At 46.8% G+C, this 14,191-nt stretch overlaps 1 protein-coding gene across 1 annotated transcript in view; it reads left to right on the top strand.

Annotated features, from left to right (window-relative positions):
• Positions 1-14,191, top strand: part of INTS12 (integrator complex subunit 12) — a 47,661-nt gene that overhangs the window by 20,198 nt on the left and 13,272 nt on the right. Inside the window, exons 4-6 of the mRNA XM_077476669.1 lie at positions 1,499-1,686; positions 3,152-3,311; positions 5,933-6,088. Of these exons, the coding sequence (XP_077332795.1) occupies positions 1,499-1,686; positions 3,152-3,311; positions 5,933-6,088 (504 nt within the window). The remainder of the gene's footprint in view (positions 1-1,498; positions 1,687-3,151; positions 3,312-5,932; positions 6,089-14,191) is intronic.

The following is a 14,191-nucleotide window of genomic DNA, read 5'->3' as shown; positions in this document are numbered from 1 at the left end:
AAGCATGGTGGTTTTTCAGTGGCAGGAACTGGGAGACTATTCAGGATCAAGGGAAAGATGAATGGCGCAATGTACGGAGACATCCTTGATGAAAACCTGTTTCAGAGTGGTCTGGACTTCAGACTGGGGCAAAGATTCATCTTCCAACAGGACAATGACCCTAAGCACACAGCCAAGATAACAGAGGAGTGGCTACGGGGCAACTCTGTGAACGTCCTTGAGTTGCCCACTCAAAGCCCAGACTTGAACCCGATTGAACATCTCTGGAGAGATCTGAAAATGGCTGTGCACTGATGCTCCCCATCCAACCTGATGGAGCTTGAGAGGTAGTTCAAAGAAGAATGTGAAAGACTGCCTAAAAATAGGTGTGCCAAGCTTGTAGCATCATAGTCAAAAAAGACTTGAGGCTGTAATTGGTGCCAAAGTATTGAGCAAAGGCTGTGAATACTTATGTGCATGTGAGGTTTTTGGTTTCTATTTTTAATAAATTTGCAAAGATTTAAAAAAAAACTTCTTTCACGTTGTAATTATGGGGTATTGTTTCTAGAATTTTGAGGAAAGTAATGAATTTACTCCATTTTGGTACAAGGTTGTAACATCAAAATGTGGAAAAAGTTAAGCAATGTAAATGATTGATCAAAGTAGACCTTGCTGCATCCATGTAATGTCCTTTTTATATCACCCTCTGGTTCAGCTTTTGAAGTAAACCTGTCAGGTGGTCAAAAGTGGTAGAAATGTCAAACTGTAGGCATCTTTGATGACTGTAAGCATGCTTGTTAATCCTCAGTTAGTTTTCTGAGCCCTTGGATCCCTGGCATACACTTTACGTTGAGCCCTAATTTATGGATGCCTAATTATGTCCATGTGTCCAATGATCGTTCAAAAGTTTAAGGTATGATCAAGACTTCCACCATGGACCATGCATAGCAGGGCGCAGGCTTAGTTCAGCTGATTATAAACAAACATACTTGCAAACCTTACAGGGTGCCACGTTTTTCACATGGTTATGTCAGTAGTGCTCATGAAAATGTATAATATGTTTGTGATTTCTATTTATACTTTTTTTAATCATAGGTTATTGTTATCACCATGGTGATGAATAGCTAACACTCATTTTAAATGTCTTTCGTGTTTGTGAAGTCTGAAGCAGCAAAATATGGAATGTTTGACACAGTTCACACCAAATGAGAACTGATTTACTTCTAGATTTCTGGGGATAAATCCCATATGTAAATACATCACCCTGTTTCTGGGCTCACACTTAAAGCTGTTTTCTTGTTTTTTTCCAAGTGGTGGCTAATAAACAATAAATGTTTTATTTAGCAAGAAAAGTTCTGCTATTTGCAATGAACTGGCAGGAACTGGTACCATTCATAGTTTTATTCACACAACTTTCACCCAGGATTTACACATTTTTTCCATTTGAATCCAAGCAGAAATATGTGTGAATCTGAACGCCATTCTCATCCTTGTTTTTTGTATGTATTTGCGGGGGTAGATGAAGCTGGACATTAGTGATGTTGTCGATTTACCAAAGAAACCTCGTTTGGAGAAGCCAGAAGCTCGTTCCTCCCCAAATCCAGCACAGCCCACCAAGGACCTGCCTATTCCTGATCTTTCCAGTTTTGATGAAACGAATGCTGACGACTTTGCCATGGAGATGGGTCTTGCCTGTGTAGTCTGTCGGTAGGTGATCATTGACTTTTACTTACTGTATATACTAGTAGTTATAAACACCATTGTGTTATAATGGTTCTAAAGGCTGAAGGTTTTTTTTTCCCTTCATGCATTCTATCCATGAGAGCGGCTGCTATCCTGGGCCTTTGCCTCCTGATTGGCTGAGAGACAGAAGGGGGAGCCATTGGCTCCTGTTGCTGTCAATCTCAGCCAGTAAGGATAGGGCAGGGCTGAGCCCTGTTTTGTGTTTCTTATGGACACACACAGCAGGGACACGTGCACCCACGAGTGACCCCATAGCAAGCAGCTTACTATTGCGGCACTCAAGGAAAAGGAGGGGCAAGGAGTGCGTGCGAGGGTCCCAAGAAGAGAAGGATTGGGGCTGCTCTGTGCAAAACCCCTGCACAGGGCAGGTAAGTATAAAATGTTTGTTATTAAAAAATAAATTAATACCTTTTTAATATCACTCTAACTTTTCATGAACATAGGTTAGCACTCTTATTTAACCACTTAATGACCAGCGCACGCCGATGTACGTCCTATTTTTGAAGAGGGATATCTCGGTAATGGCAGCAGCTGCTGCCACAACCGAGATATCCATCTCTTCAGGCGCCCGTCGTCTGTACGATAACAGTTCGCCGCGAGATCACCGCTATCGGCAGTGAGAGAGGTGCCACTCCCCCCCCCCCCCTCCCGCTCCCTCTGCTACTTACCGGAGCCGTCGGTAGCGGCAGAGGCGATCGGGTCCTCTTCCTAGCTGGGTATAGAGACGAGTGAGGCTAAGATGGCCCCCACTCGTCTCTATACCATAGGAGGGCAGAAGCAACGTCAAATTTTGAAGCGTGACATGTTGGGTATCAATTTACTCGGCGTAACATTATCTTTCACAATATAAAAAAAAATTGGGCTAATTTTACTGGTTTCTTTTTTTTTTTTTATTCAAAAAAGTGAATTTTTTCCCAAAAAAAGTCCGCTTGTAAGACCTATGCGCAAATAGGGTGTTTTCTAGCAAAAAAAAAACTGTTTTAAACATGTAAACACAGAGTCTGAAAAAGAGGCCTGGTCCTTAAGTGGTTAACATCAAATTGCAAACAGTACTGCAATAATGTATCCCAATACAAGCAATTTTCTTATAACATCTATTAGTCTAGTATGTCGAGAACAGAAAGCTCACATGTTAACTATTTTTTCAATCCTATTTTCATTATTTATTGCTGTGTTGCATACTTCATTATTTAACATTTTACATGCAAGGTTAATTCTTAGATTCTACCCATTTTTAAGTAAAACTAAACTTTTACAAAAGAATACTTTTGTACAATGTTGTGCTAAAACCGCATTGCATTATATTTTGTTACAAAAATAGTGCCTGTTAAATCGATGGGTTCAGTTCTGTTTGTTTTTTTTTGTTTTGGATTTAATTATATTCTATTATCTTGACCAAAGGTTTTTGATGTTTATTTTTTAATTCCAGACAAATGACAGTGTTTTCTGGTAACCAACTGGTGGAATGCCAGGAGTGCCACAACCTTTATCATCAGGATTGCCACAAACCTCAAGTTACAGATAAGGATGTGAATGACCCCCGTCTGGTATGGTACTGTGCCCGCTGTACTCGGCAGATGAAAAGAATGGTGAGGATCCCTGCTCTCGGTGTCCTCCTTTTGTAAAGATCACAATTTCTGCTATACTAGTGACTGAGTTTTGTACATGTAATGCGGAAAAATGTATGGGCTTATGGATCGGTTAATGGACCACTATGGTTAATAGTTAATACTAAGAAATCATGCTAGAAGTTAAGTCAAGTTATAAGAGTCATGCACCTGAAAGGCACGTTAAAGCAATGTGTACCTATCTTTTCTGCTGTCTTTCCTTACCTAAACCCAGTCTTCATAGACACACATTTACCTCAACCTAGTGACTAGAGTACCTGCTGTTTGTTTACAGCCCTACCTGAATATCTTCTGTACGCTTTGCCCTACAATAGCTTCCCACAGACTTTTGTAGGAATGCTCCTCTAGCAGCTCCAGCTTGGGAAGATGATGCCAAATAATTCTATGGGAACCTCCTATGCAGGCACAGCTACTATATTAAAGATGTTCACATCGGGATGTAAACAAACCCTGCAGGATCAAGGTAAGTATGCAAGGAGGGAAAGGATGAAGTAGATTTAGGCCAGCCAAGGGAAGTAAAAAAAAAGGTAAACTTTGTTTTAAAATTGTACTTAATAATAATAGGTTTTGCTTTTTTCACTTCACCACTAACTCCAGGCCCCACTGAGATATTTCCCTAAAACTTCAGGGTTGCAGAGTCTCCCTGTGGGTAGGCTTGTGACAGGCTGTTGCAGCTGTCATTCAGTCTTTTTTAAGAAGAAAGCAGCAGGGGCTTGGCTTTCTGGATGCTGTGTGTGTCTAAGGATACACACAGCTTGGCTAAGGTCCTGACTGGGACACACAAGTCTAACTAGCTAAAGGACACACCCTGAAACGAAGAGGCATGTGCAGTGACTCTGGTGACTGGATGGAAGATAAGGAAAGGAACATTTTTAAGTACTGGGACCATTCCTATTGAATAATCGTGGACTTCCTCTTTTGAAATAATAAAAAGATAATGGTTTACTATCTCTTTAAAATGTTACTAAACCCAGGACCCTGCATTCGCTATATCTGGTCTCCCACAGTACACAGAACATGGAAATACATTTATTTTACTAAATATAAACTGCTAAATACCTTTGCTCATTAGCAGTATATAGCAGTCTTGTGACTTATATCAGTGTTCAGCTGAGCACTGGTTAAAGTTTGTAGGAAGAGTTTTTTTCATTCTCTTCTGACTTTCCTATGAGGCTGCATGACCCTTGACCCTCTGTCTCTGTTGACTGGCCCTGTGCTGATCACATGCACCCTCCCTCCCTTCCTCCCTCTCTCTCTCCCTCCCTCCCTCTCTCTCTCCCTCCCTCCCTCTCTCCCTCTCTCGCCCCACCCACCCCCCCCCCCCCAAAAAAAAAACTATATCTCCAGCAATACACCAAACTGAGCATGTGCTCTGAGGGCTCAGTTCTATCAGCAGATGGATTGGGGGACAGTAAAAGAAGGGGAGGATCAGAGAAGACGGCATCAAACAGCCTTTTTACACAGTGCAGAGAATTAACCACTTAGGTTCTACAGTGAGTATAACCATCACACTTTACTGCATATACAGACTGATTTCACTGCTGTGGGTTTAGTAACACTTTAAGGTTCACTTCTCCTTGAAGCCACACAGGTACTGTTTTTATGAAATCGCTGAGGGGTTTGCTGTTGTCAAATGCATTGTTTATGATTTGTTCTACTTTTCATTGTTCAGCTCTAATATTTCTACAGTTTATATAAATGGATTAATTGTAAAAAAAAATTGATCCTGCTCCTTTTTAAAGTGTGTATAACAGCACAGGGCTTGTGCTGTGTAATTTGGCCCCTTCTATCACCTAAAAAATCCTGGCTGATCCTGCCAGTTTCTACCCTCCCCTTTGTAAACTGACCACGGTGTATCATGGATGCTGAGCCCTGACACTGGTCCATTTACGTGCCTCCGTCATCCACTCTCTCCTCTGGCCTCCTCCTGTGCTACAGTGCCCTGCTCCCCCCTCCTCTCCCTGCCTGTCTGCTTCTGTGTCAGTGCCCGCCCTTTCTCCTCCTGCTGCTCTCATACCTGTTGAAAAGTTACATCATCCTGCTGGTTTCTTAATAACCGGAGCTCCTGTCTCTGTGTTTTATTAAGAAAATGCCTCCTTTACCGTATTTCAGAGCAGCTCCCCGCGATCACATGACCACCTGGATCTCTCTCTCCTCTCCTCCTCGCGTCCTGGCTGACATCAGTGTGAGAATCTCTGTCCTGCCCACTGCATCTGTCAGCTGGGTAGAGGAGAGAGCCAGCCAGTGAAGTGATTGTGGGGACCCGCTCTGAAATACGGTAAAGGAGGCATTTTTTTTTTATTAAAACAGAGACAGGAGCACTTGTTATTAAGAAACCAGCAGGATTATGTAAATTTATATGAGTGGGTTAACAACGACTTTAAAGACTTTCTAGATAGGCTAAAACAAATTATGTTATATTTTCTTAATTGCCTAGCCCTAGCTACATAAACAGTTGCTTACTAATATTTTATTGTTGCATGTAAATAAAATAGGTTAGTGGATGCTTAAAAACACGCACAGTTTAGATATCTTTGGGTAAATTCCTTTTGTATACTAATTCCTTCTCTTTCCAACTACAGGCACTTAAAAATCAGAAGCCAACCCAGAAGCCTGCCTCTTCTATAGCATCAGCAGTAATGCCAGTTGTAAAGGACACATCCACCATCAAGCCTGAACTGAAGCCCAAGCCGGATTCTTCAACCTCCTTCCTAGCTTTTAAGAGATCTGAAGTTAAGGTATTGCATTACTTGACAGCTACACTAATCTCCTGCATGTCTTCTTAACAGATATTAATTACACATGAGGCACAATAAAGACATTTGAAGAAGTTATTTTATTTACATCAAAAAATATATATCAGTTTGGAGTGAACGCTTGACTAATGCATTAGTGCTAGCATGTAAAGATACATTTATGGCAGTTTTATGGGAGAAATGTAGCTCTGCCCCTCCTTGATTTAGAACATTAAGCAGTACTGATATGAGTGGCTGTCATTTTTTAGAGGGACTATGGGACTAGTTTCAGTTTATCAGATCAACCAACCCATGTAGCAAGGAGGAGCAGAGTTGTAAATTTCTTTTAACTGATTTGCTGCCTGCTGACCTAAGGATTACAGGCAGCTGAGTTACTATTTACAGTGAGCTATTGGCTTTGTTGTAGAAGTGATTCAGGAGGCTGCAAAGATGCTCAATCAGTCCTTCATGAACTGTAATGTGCTGACAGACCCAGACATCTCTGCATAACTGCCTCAACACTCCTCAGGGATCACAGTAGCAACCATGAAGTCACTGCCACACAGTCCCTTGACATTCTGCGCTCCTCTCCCACTAGACGACATATATCCACCCCCACCCCAGCTCACCTACACGTGATGACACAATAAAATCTGTGCATACTTTTCTACTCTCTTCTCCTATGCATACTGTGCACCTTCTCCTGCCCATACCACCAAATGTCTCCCCATTCATACTCCTGTCCTGCTTATGCCATCATATTTTCCTGTTCCCTTTTTGAGGCGCACACTGTCTACTGTCATGCCCTCCAAACTCCTCTCCTTCACATACTGGCCACTGTCATCCTCATTCCTTTCCTACAGATACTATTCCACACTCAAACCCATCACACTCCTTTCCTAATTATAGCATGATACTTTCTGTATTCTTTTCCTGCACATACTTGCTGCCATCATACCCTCCCCAGTCTGCTCCTGCACATACTGCCTGCCTTTATACTTTCCACATGATTTTACTCCTCTCCTGCGCATAGAGCCCATCATCATATCCTCTGTACTTTGTTTATACATCTATTGTCATACTCTCTGCGCTCCTTTCCTGCACATCGCATTATACCTTCCATACTTCTCTCCTGCAAATACAGCCTATCATCACACCCTCCACATTCCTGTCCTACACATAATGCCGTAGTCATACCCTTCCCAATTCTCTCTTGCACATCCCTACCCATTGTTATATCCTCCACACTCCTCTCCTGCACATAATTCTCCATGTCATACCTTCTACTGTTATGTACATACTGCCTATTCTCATACTGCCCCCAGTCATACCCTCTGCATTACTCACCAATATGTACTGCCTGCTATGATACCCTCCACACTCCTCTACTCCACAACTGCTAACTGTCATACCCTTTGCACTCCTCCCCTACAGAGATTGCTTGCCTCAATACCCTGCACACTCTCTTTCCCTACGCATCTTACCAGCTAAAATGGTTCTTTAACTTTCTTTCTCATGTTTCCAACATTGCCTGTTCTGGAACGCACACTTTTGCTAGTAAATTTATTAAAAAATATCTCGACTACCATTGCTGATTCCTCTTGAAATGCTAGTTGCCTGACTTTCATACTGAAGCAATACTTTGTGAATCAGTAGCAAATTAAATAGTCAGTATAGTTGAGTTAACAAAGTTAACACACTGTGTTACCCGAATGAGAAATAGAATGGTGCTCTTCTAGAGTCACACTGTACACAAGGGGAGTAAAATATTGCATCTCTTTTTTGTATTTCGTATGTATAAGAACCTCCATGTATCCAACCAACATATTGTCACATCAGTATCTATTAATCTTTTCAAATCTTCGTAGCTGATTATCTGTATTGTACTGAGGAAAAAATACCTTAAAGTTGAACTCTGGGAAAAACGACCCCCGCAATGGGGCTCCCCTGCACTGCCAGGGCTAAATGTCAATTTCTTATCGTACATCACGGGACACAGAGCCATAGTAGTTACTATGTGGGTTATAGACCACCTTCAGGTGATAGATGCTGGCACACCCTAAGACAAGAAGTCCACTCCCTATATAACCCCTCCCACTACTGGGAGTACCTCAGTTTTTTCACCAGTGTCTAAGGTTTTGCTCACGAGTAAAGATGTGCTTTGGTAAGCGCCACTGGAGCAATCCTTGCTGGGGCTAGCTATGCAGCCGGATCCATTCAAAGTGTCTTTTAGGCTGAATTCAATGGTACCAGGGCCTTGTGTCCGAAGAAACAAGGTTTTGCCTGTAAACGCTTCTCTTTTTAGAGAGTTGGACCCCGGGGTCCAGTACTTTTTGGTATTAATGCCATAAGGTTTTACTGGCGGAGGTGCTATTACAGGCCCCTGAAGGTCCCCAGCTCCTGAAGGTGTATTAACCACTTTCAGACCGGACCATTTTGCAGGCCAATGACCAGACCACTTTTTGAGATTCGGCACTGCGTCGCTTTAACTGACAATTGCGCGGTCCTGCGATGTGGCTCACAAACAAATTTGACGTCCTTTTTAATTTTAGATTCCCAGACCGACACAGCTTCTCTCTGTAACTAAATGGGTTTGTTAGCCTGCCACTAGGAGAACTAGGAAAAATTATAACACAATACACAGAACTTTCAGTGCCGCCCATGGGGCGGACCCTGTGCTAACAACCCTCCCTGCTGCCCCAGCAGACTCCGTTTTATTTTGCCTAGTGAAGGAGAATGACCTAGGAACCCTGCAGGCCCTTTGGTCCATTTTTTTGATGCAGGATTTATACTTTTGCGCAAGATGAAAGATCCAGGGATCTTCTATCAACTGCCGGCTGGGTGACAGGTTGGTTAAGTTATCCTTGTAGTCTCCCCAGTCCGGCCATCGAGCGTGTGCAGGTCGCAGCTAAGGCTCGGCAGGCCATGACATATTTCAGCTCCAGAGGTGGTTGGTGAGCTTCAATGCTCCGGGGTATACATATGACCGGGCTACTGATGTCTGGATCACAGTATACCGGGCCAGCAGCCACCCTGTAACTGCTCAGGAGTGGGTCTGTTTTGGAATGTCTCCCAGCTCCTCAGGGCTGGTAAGTACGGCTCTCCCTCCCCCGGGAGGTTGAGCAGCTGGGCATTCCCTGGGAGGTCAATTTGGGGGGCCACCTCCCCTCCTTCTCTTCTCCCCCACATCCCTATCTTCCCTCCTTCCCCCCCCCCCCCGGGGGGGTGGCTGCATGTGCTGCGGGCGGTGTGTGTGTGTATAGGGATCGCTGGGTCTCTCACCTGTAGGGGGGTCTGTGCGGCTAGTGATGGTCCTGGTCCCGGTGTGGGGGGTCCCAAAAGGTGTCTGCGGAGGTACTTTTGCTGGTTAAAGGCAGCACTGTTCTAGGATTTTTCCTGTCACCGCATGGCACTGTCCGGTGGCCATTTTGGCTGAGGGCAGAGCAGGTTCCCCTTGTGAGCCTCAGCAGCCATTTTCTATGGGATTTTCCTATTAGTTGCATTGGCGGCCATTTTATTGAAGCCCGGGTGCTCTTTTCACCGCAGTTCTCTTGTGATAGCATGCCACGGGCTATCACATGCTGTTTCCTGTGTATACAGGACGCTGGATGGCATTTCCCTGAACGCTGGTGCAAGCTCATCAGATCGTTACACCGCTCTTTTCTACAGCTGCTGCCGACACAGTTTCTTCACTCTGCAACTGGGTATCCTCCTGGGGACTACAGGCACGGCTAGTAACCATCACAGAACGCCCCGGGGTGGTGAGCCCAGTGCTAGGAACCCCCCCCCCCAAGGTGGCGGAAGCAGGAGGGTGGGACCTTCACTGTCCTAAGTCCCATTTCAGGTGGCAGGCAGGGTAGGATCAGCATGGCTTCAGAAACTGGTGTTTCTTCCCCCGAAATCCAGGCTATTGCAACCGGGTCACCTGCGGATAGCGCTGTGCCCATGGACACCCTGACGTGCGTGGAAGGAAAGGTGCACGTAAAAGGCCCCTGCCCCCCCCCCCCCTCCTCTGTGGAGAGCTCTGATGCAGACTCCGGGCCCTGCTGTGACTGGTGACCCCTGCTCTGACCTATCAGACGAGGCTGACCAGGACCATTCGGACAGCGAGGATGATTCCCCGCCCGGGTCCGGGCGTGACAAAGCGCTTGTTGGAGCACTTATCACAGCTGTGCGTGATACCCTGAAGATCCAGGAGCCAGCGGATCCCTCTGCTGATGTACCGATCCCTTTTGGGTCCCGCAAGCCAGCACGTTCACCTAAGGTGTTCCCGTATTTGACTTATTTTGGCAAGTTCATCTACAGGGAATGGGGTCGGCCGCAAAGGACATTTTCGGTCCCCAAAAACATGGCGGTGCGTTACCCCTTTGAGTAAAGCCTTCTCAAAAAGTGGTCGGCTCCTCCCAGTCGTGGACCCCCCAGTATCCAGGTTAAATAAAGTAACCACAATCCTGGTTGAGGGGACTCCTGCATTCAAGGATCCCAATGGACAGGAAGGCCGAGGCGGTGGCTCGTTCCTTGTTTACGGTTGTGGGGTCAGCCGTGCGACCTGTACTAGACTGCACTGGTGTCGCAGACACTGACTGAGTGGGCAAAGCTTTTGCACCACGAATTGGGAGAGCAACAGGCCTCCCCTGTCTACGTGGAACTAGCAGACCAACTAGTGCAAGGCCTTAAGTACGTTTGTGATGCGGCCCTGGACACTCTCCCTCTGTTATCCAGGGCTTCAGTGTCAGCTGTGGTGCTGAGGCGCCTGATTTGGCTAAAATGCTGGTCTGCTGACCAGGCATCCAAGAAAGCCCTGACGGATCTTCCCTTCCTTGGCAACCGGCTCTTTGGAGCTTCGTTGGATGACATTATTAAAAATGCTACAGGTGGTAAGAGTACACTACTCCCCACAGGCCAGGAAGGCTAAGGAGCCACGCCGCAGGCAAGGGCCCTCTTTTTCCACTCACAAACGGCTTTTTCATCCGCCCAGTGCTTTGACAAAACGTTCCCAGCCCGACAGGACGTCCACGGACAGTCAGAAGCGTCCCTGGAACCGCAAGCCTAACAAGCATGCGAACAAAATTGCTACCGCATGAAGGTTTGCCCCCACCCACATCTCGGGTGGGGGGTCGTCTTCGGGAGTTTGCAGCCCGGTGGACCTCCCGGGTTATCTGACAAATGGGTCTGCGACCTGATTTCCACAGGCTACAAGATAGAGTTTCTCTCTTGGCCGCCAAACAGATTCTTCCCCCTCCAGCATACCGCATCCCCGGTTCGCCGGAAGGCCCTGTTAGCAGCGGTAAGGGACCTGCTGAATCAGGGGGTGATTGTACCAGTTCCGGAATCGGAACGCTTCCAGGGGTTCTACTCCAAATCTGTTTGTGGTTCCCAAGAAGGAAGGGGTACGTCCGATCTTGAACTTAAAAGCCCTCAGGTTTCTAATGGAATCAGTTCGCTCTGTAGTCGCTGCACTCCATCAAGGGGACTCCCTGGTGTCCTTGAACATCCAGGATGCGTACCTGCACATACCCATATGCCTTCGGCATCAAAAATTTCTGCGTTTGCCAGTCGGGGAAGCCCACTACCAATTTGTGGCTCTCCCTTTTGGCCTGGCATCAGCCCCCCGAGTCTTTACCAAAGTACTGGCTCCAGTGTTTGGCATTGTTGCGACAACGCGGGATCCCCTCCTCCTGAGAGCATCTTCCGCCTCAGAATTAGAGGAGGATATGGCGATCACCATGCAGACTCTGCGAGATTTTGGGTGGCTGTTGAACCTAAAGAAGTCGGTGATTGTACCGACCCAGCGTCTGAAGTACCTAGGTCTACTATTGGACTCCAGGGAAGCAAGGGTTTTTCTCCCTTCGGACAATTTGCAGACTCAGATAAGTGGTCGTCGCTCCGCTTTGCATGCGAGTACTGGGGCTCATGGTAGCCTCCTTCGAGGCAGTACCTTATGCCTAGTTCCACAACAGAGACCTGCAGGAGGAGATCTTGACAAAATGGGACAAATCTCTGTTGTCCCTGGATCGGCAGATCCAGGTGAGCCAGCCAGTCAGGGACTCCCTGATCTGGTGGTTGAGGTCCCCAGTGATTCAGTCCGGAAAATCGTTCCTTCCTCTGAACTGGACGGTGATCACTACAGACGCCAGTCTATCCGGCTGGGGTGGAGTGATGGGGATTCATTTAGCTCAGGGCCTCTGGTTGATGGAAGAATCCAAGTTGCCGATCAATCTGCTCGAATTGAGAGCGATCAGGCTGTGTCTCCACACATGGTCGGTGTGTCTTCAGGGGCGTCCGACCAGGATACAGTCAGACAACGCCACGGCTGTGGCGTACATAAATGACCAAGGGGGGGACAAGAAGTTCAGCTGCTGCTCGGGAGGTCGCTCGCATATTTCGGTGGGCAGAGCGACATGTTCCGGCCCTGTCAGCCATTTACATCCCGGGGGTCGACAGTCGACAGATGCTGGACCCAGGAGAATGGGCATTGCATCCGGAGATATTCTGGCAGTTGTGCCTGAAATGGCGCACACCAGATGTGGATCTATTGGCCTCCCGCCTCAATCGGAAGGTGCTGAGATTTGTGTCCAGGTCAAGAGATCCGTGGGCAGACGAGTCAGACACGCTGGTGGCTCCATGGGATCAGTACGCATTTCCTCTGCTAAAACTGTTGACACGTCTGCTGCGCAGAGTGGAAGCAGAGGGGTTCCCAGTAATCCTGCTGGCCCCAGATTGGCCTCAGCGGCCCTGGTACGCAGACTTGGTGCGTCTGGTGGCAGACACTCCCTGGCGACTGCCACTGCAACAGGACCTCCTATCTCGAGGTCCAATCTTTCACCCTGCTTTACCATCGCTGGCTTTAACGGCATGGCTATTGAGAGCCAGGTGCTGAGGAACCGGGGTCTGTCGGACTCTGTGATTCCTACTATCTTGAGGGCGCGGAGATCTTATTCACGGAAGATATACCATCGTACCTGGAGGGCCTACATCTCCATGTGTGAGGAGAAAGGATGGCATCCGCGCTCCTTTTCTATATCCAGGATCCTGCTGTTTCTTCAGCAAGGAGTAGACCAGAAGTTGGCGTTAAGCACCATTAAGGGTAATGTCTTTTTTCAGCGACCCCTGGAGTCTCACTCGTTAGTGAGTACCTTCGTTCAGGGGGTACGACATGTAGTGCCTCCGGTGCGCCAACCGTTACCCCCATGGGATTTGAACCTGGTGTTGTCGGTGCTTCAAAAGCCGCCGTTTGAAAACATCAGGGAGATTCCCTTGTTGACTCTTTCCCAGAAAATGGTCTTTCTAGCGGCCATCACATCTGCCAGGAGGGTTTCGGAATTGGCGGCCTTGTCCTGCAAGTCGCCTTATCTGGTCATTCACAAGGATAAGGTGGTGTTGCGTCCGCAACCATCCTTTCTTCCGAAGGTGGTCTCGGCTATTCATATCAATGAAGAGATTGTATTACCATTGTTAACAGAAGCACCCCAAGGAGGTGGCCCTTCACGCTCTCGATGTGGTTAGGGCTCTGAAGGTGTACTTGTCTGCCACGGCTCCCTTTCGGAAGTCAGACTCACTGTTTGTTTCAGTGGCTGGTCCACAGAAGGGTATGGCGGTCTGGTCGGCCACCATTTCCAGGTGGATCAGACAGATTGTAGTCCAAGCCTACGCCTTGAAGGGGCAGGTGCCCCCCTTTCCAGTCACGGCCCACTCTAGAAGAGCAATCGGAACGTCTTGGGCCTTCCGACACCAAGCGTCTGTCGCTCAGGTATGTAAGGCGGCGACCTGGTTGTCTGTCCATACGTTTACCAAGTTCTACAAGGTAGACGTCAGTGCATTGGCTGATGCCTGTTTTGGCCACAAAGTTTTGCAGGCGGCCGTGTAGTTGCAATTTAATATGCAATCTTTATTTTTTCTTGGTTTTTCAATAAAAACGCAGTACTGTTTTGTTAATGCAATGTTGCGGTCTTGGGGATCACTCCCGGTTATATGGTGGTGTTTTTCCACGCACTGCTGTTTTTTTGTGGGTTTAGTTTCACTAGTTCCCATTTGCCATGGTGGATGTAGTTTTTATGCTGTTTTCCCACCACTCGTTTGGCACTGCTTGGGGACGTCCCATTTAGT

This window comes from Lithobates pipiens, unplaced genomic scaffold (genome assembly GCF_037356315.1).
Source record: "Lithobates pipiens isolate NorthernLeopardFrog02 unplaced genomic scaffold, aLitPip1_a1.2 Scaffold_13, whole genome shotgun sequence".
Classification (NCBI taxonomy): domain Eukaryota; kingdom Metazoa; phylum Chordata; class Amphibia; order Anura; family Ranidae; genus Lithobates; species Lithobates pipiens.
Note: the sequence above shows the minus strand (reverse complement) of the source record. Positions and strands in the feature narration are given on the sequence as shown.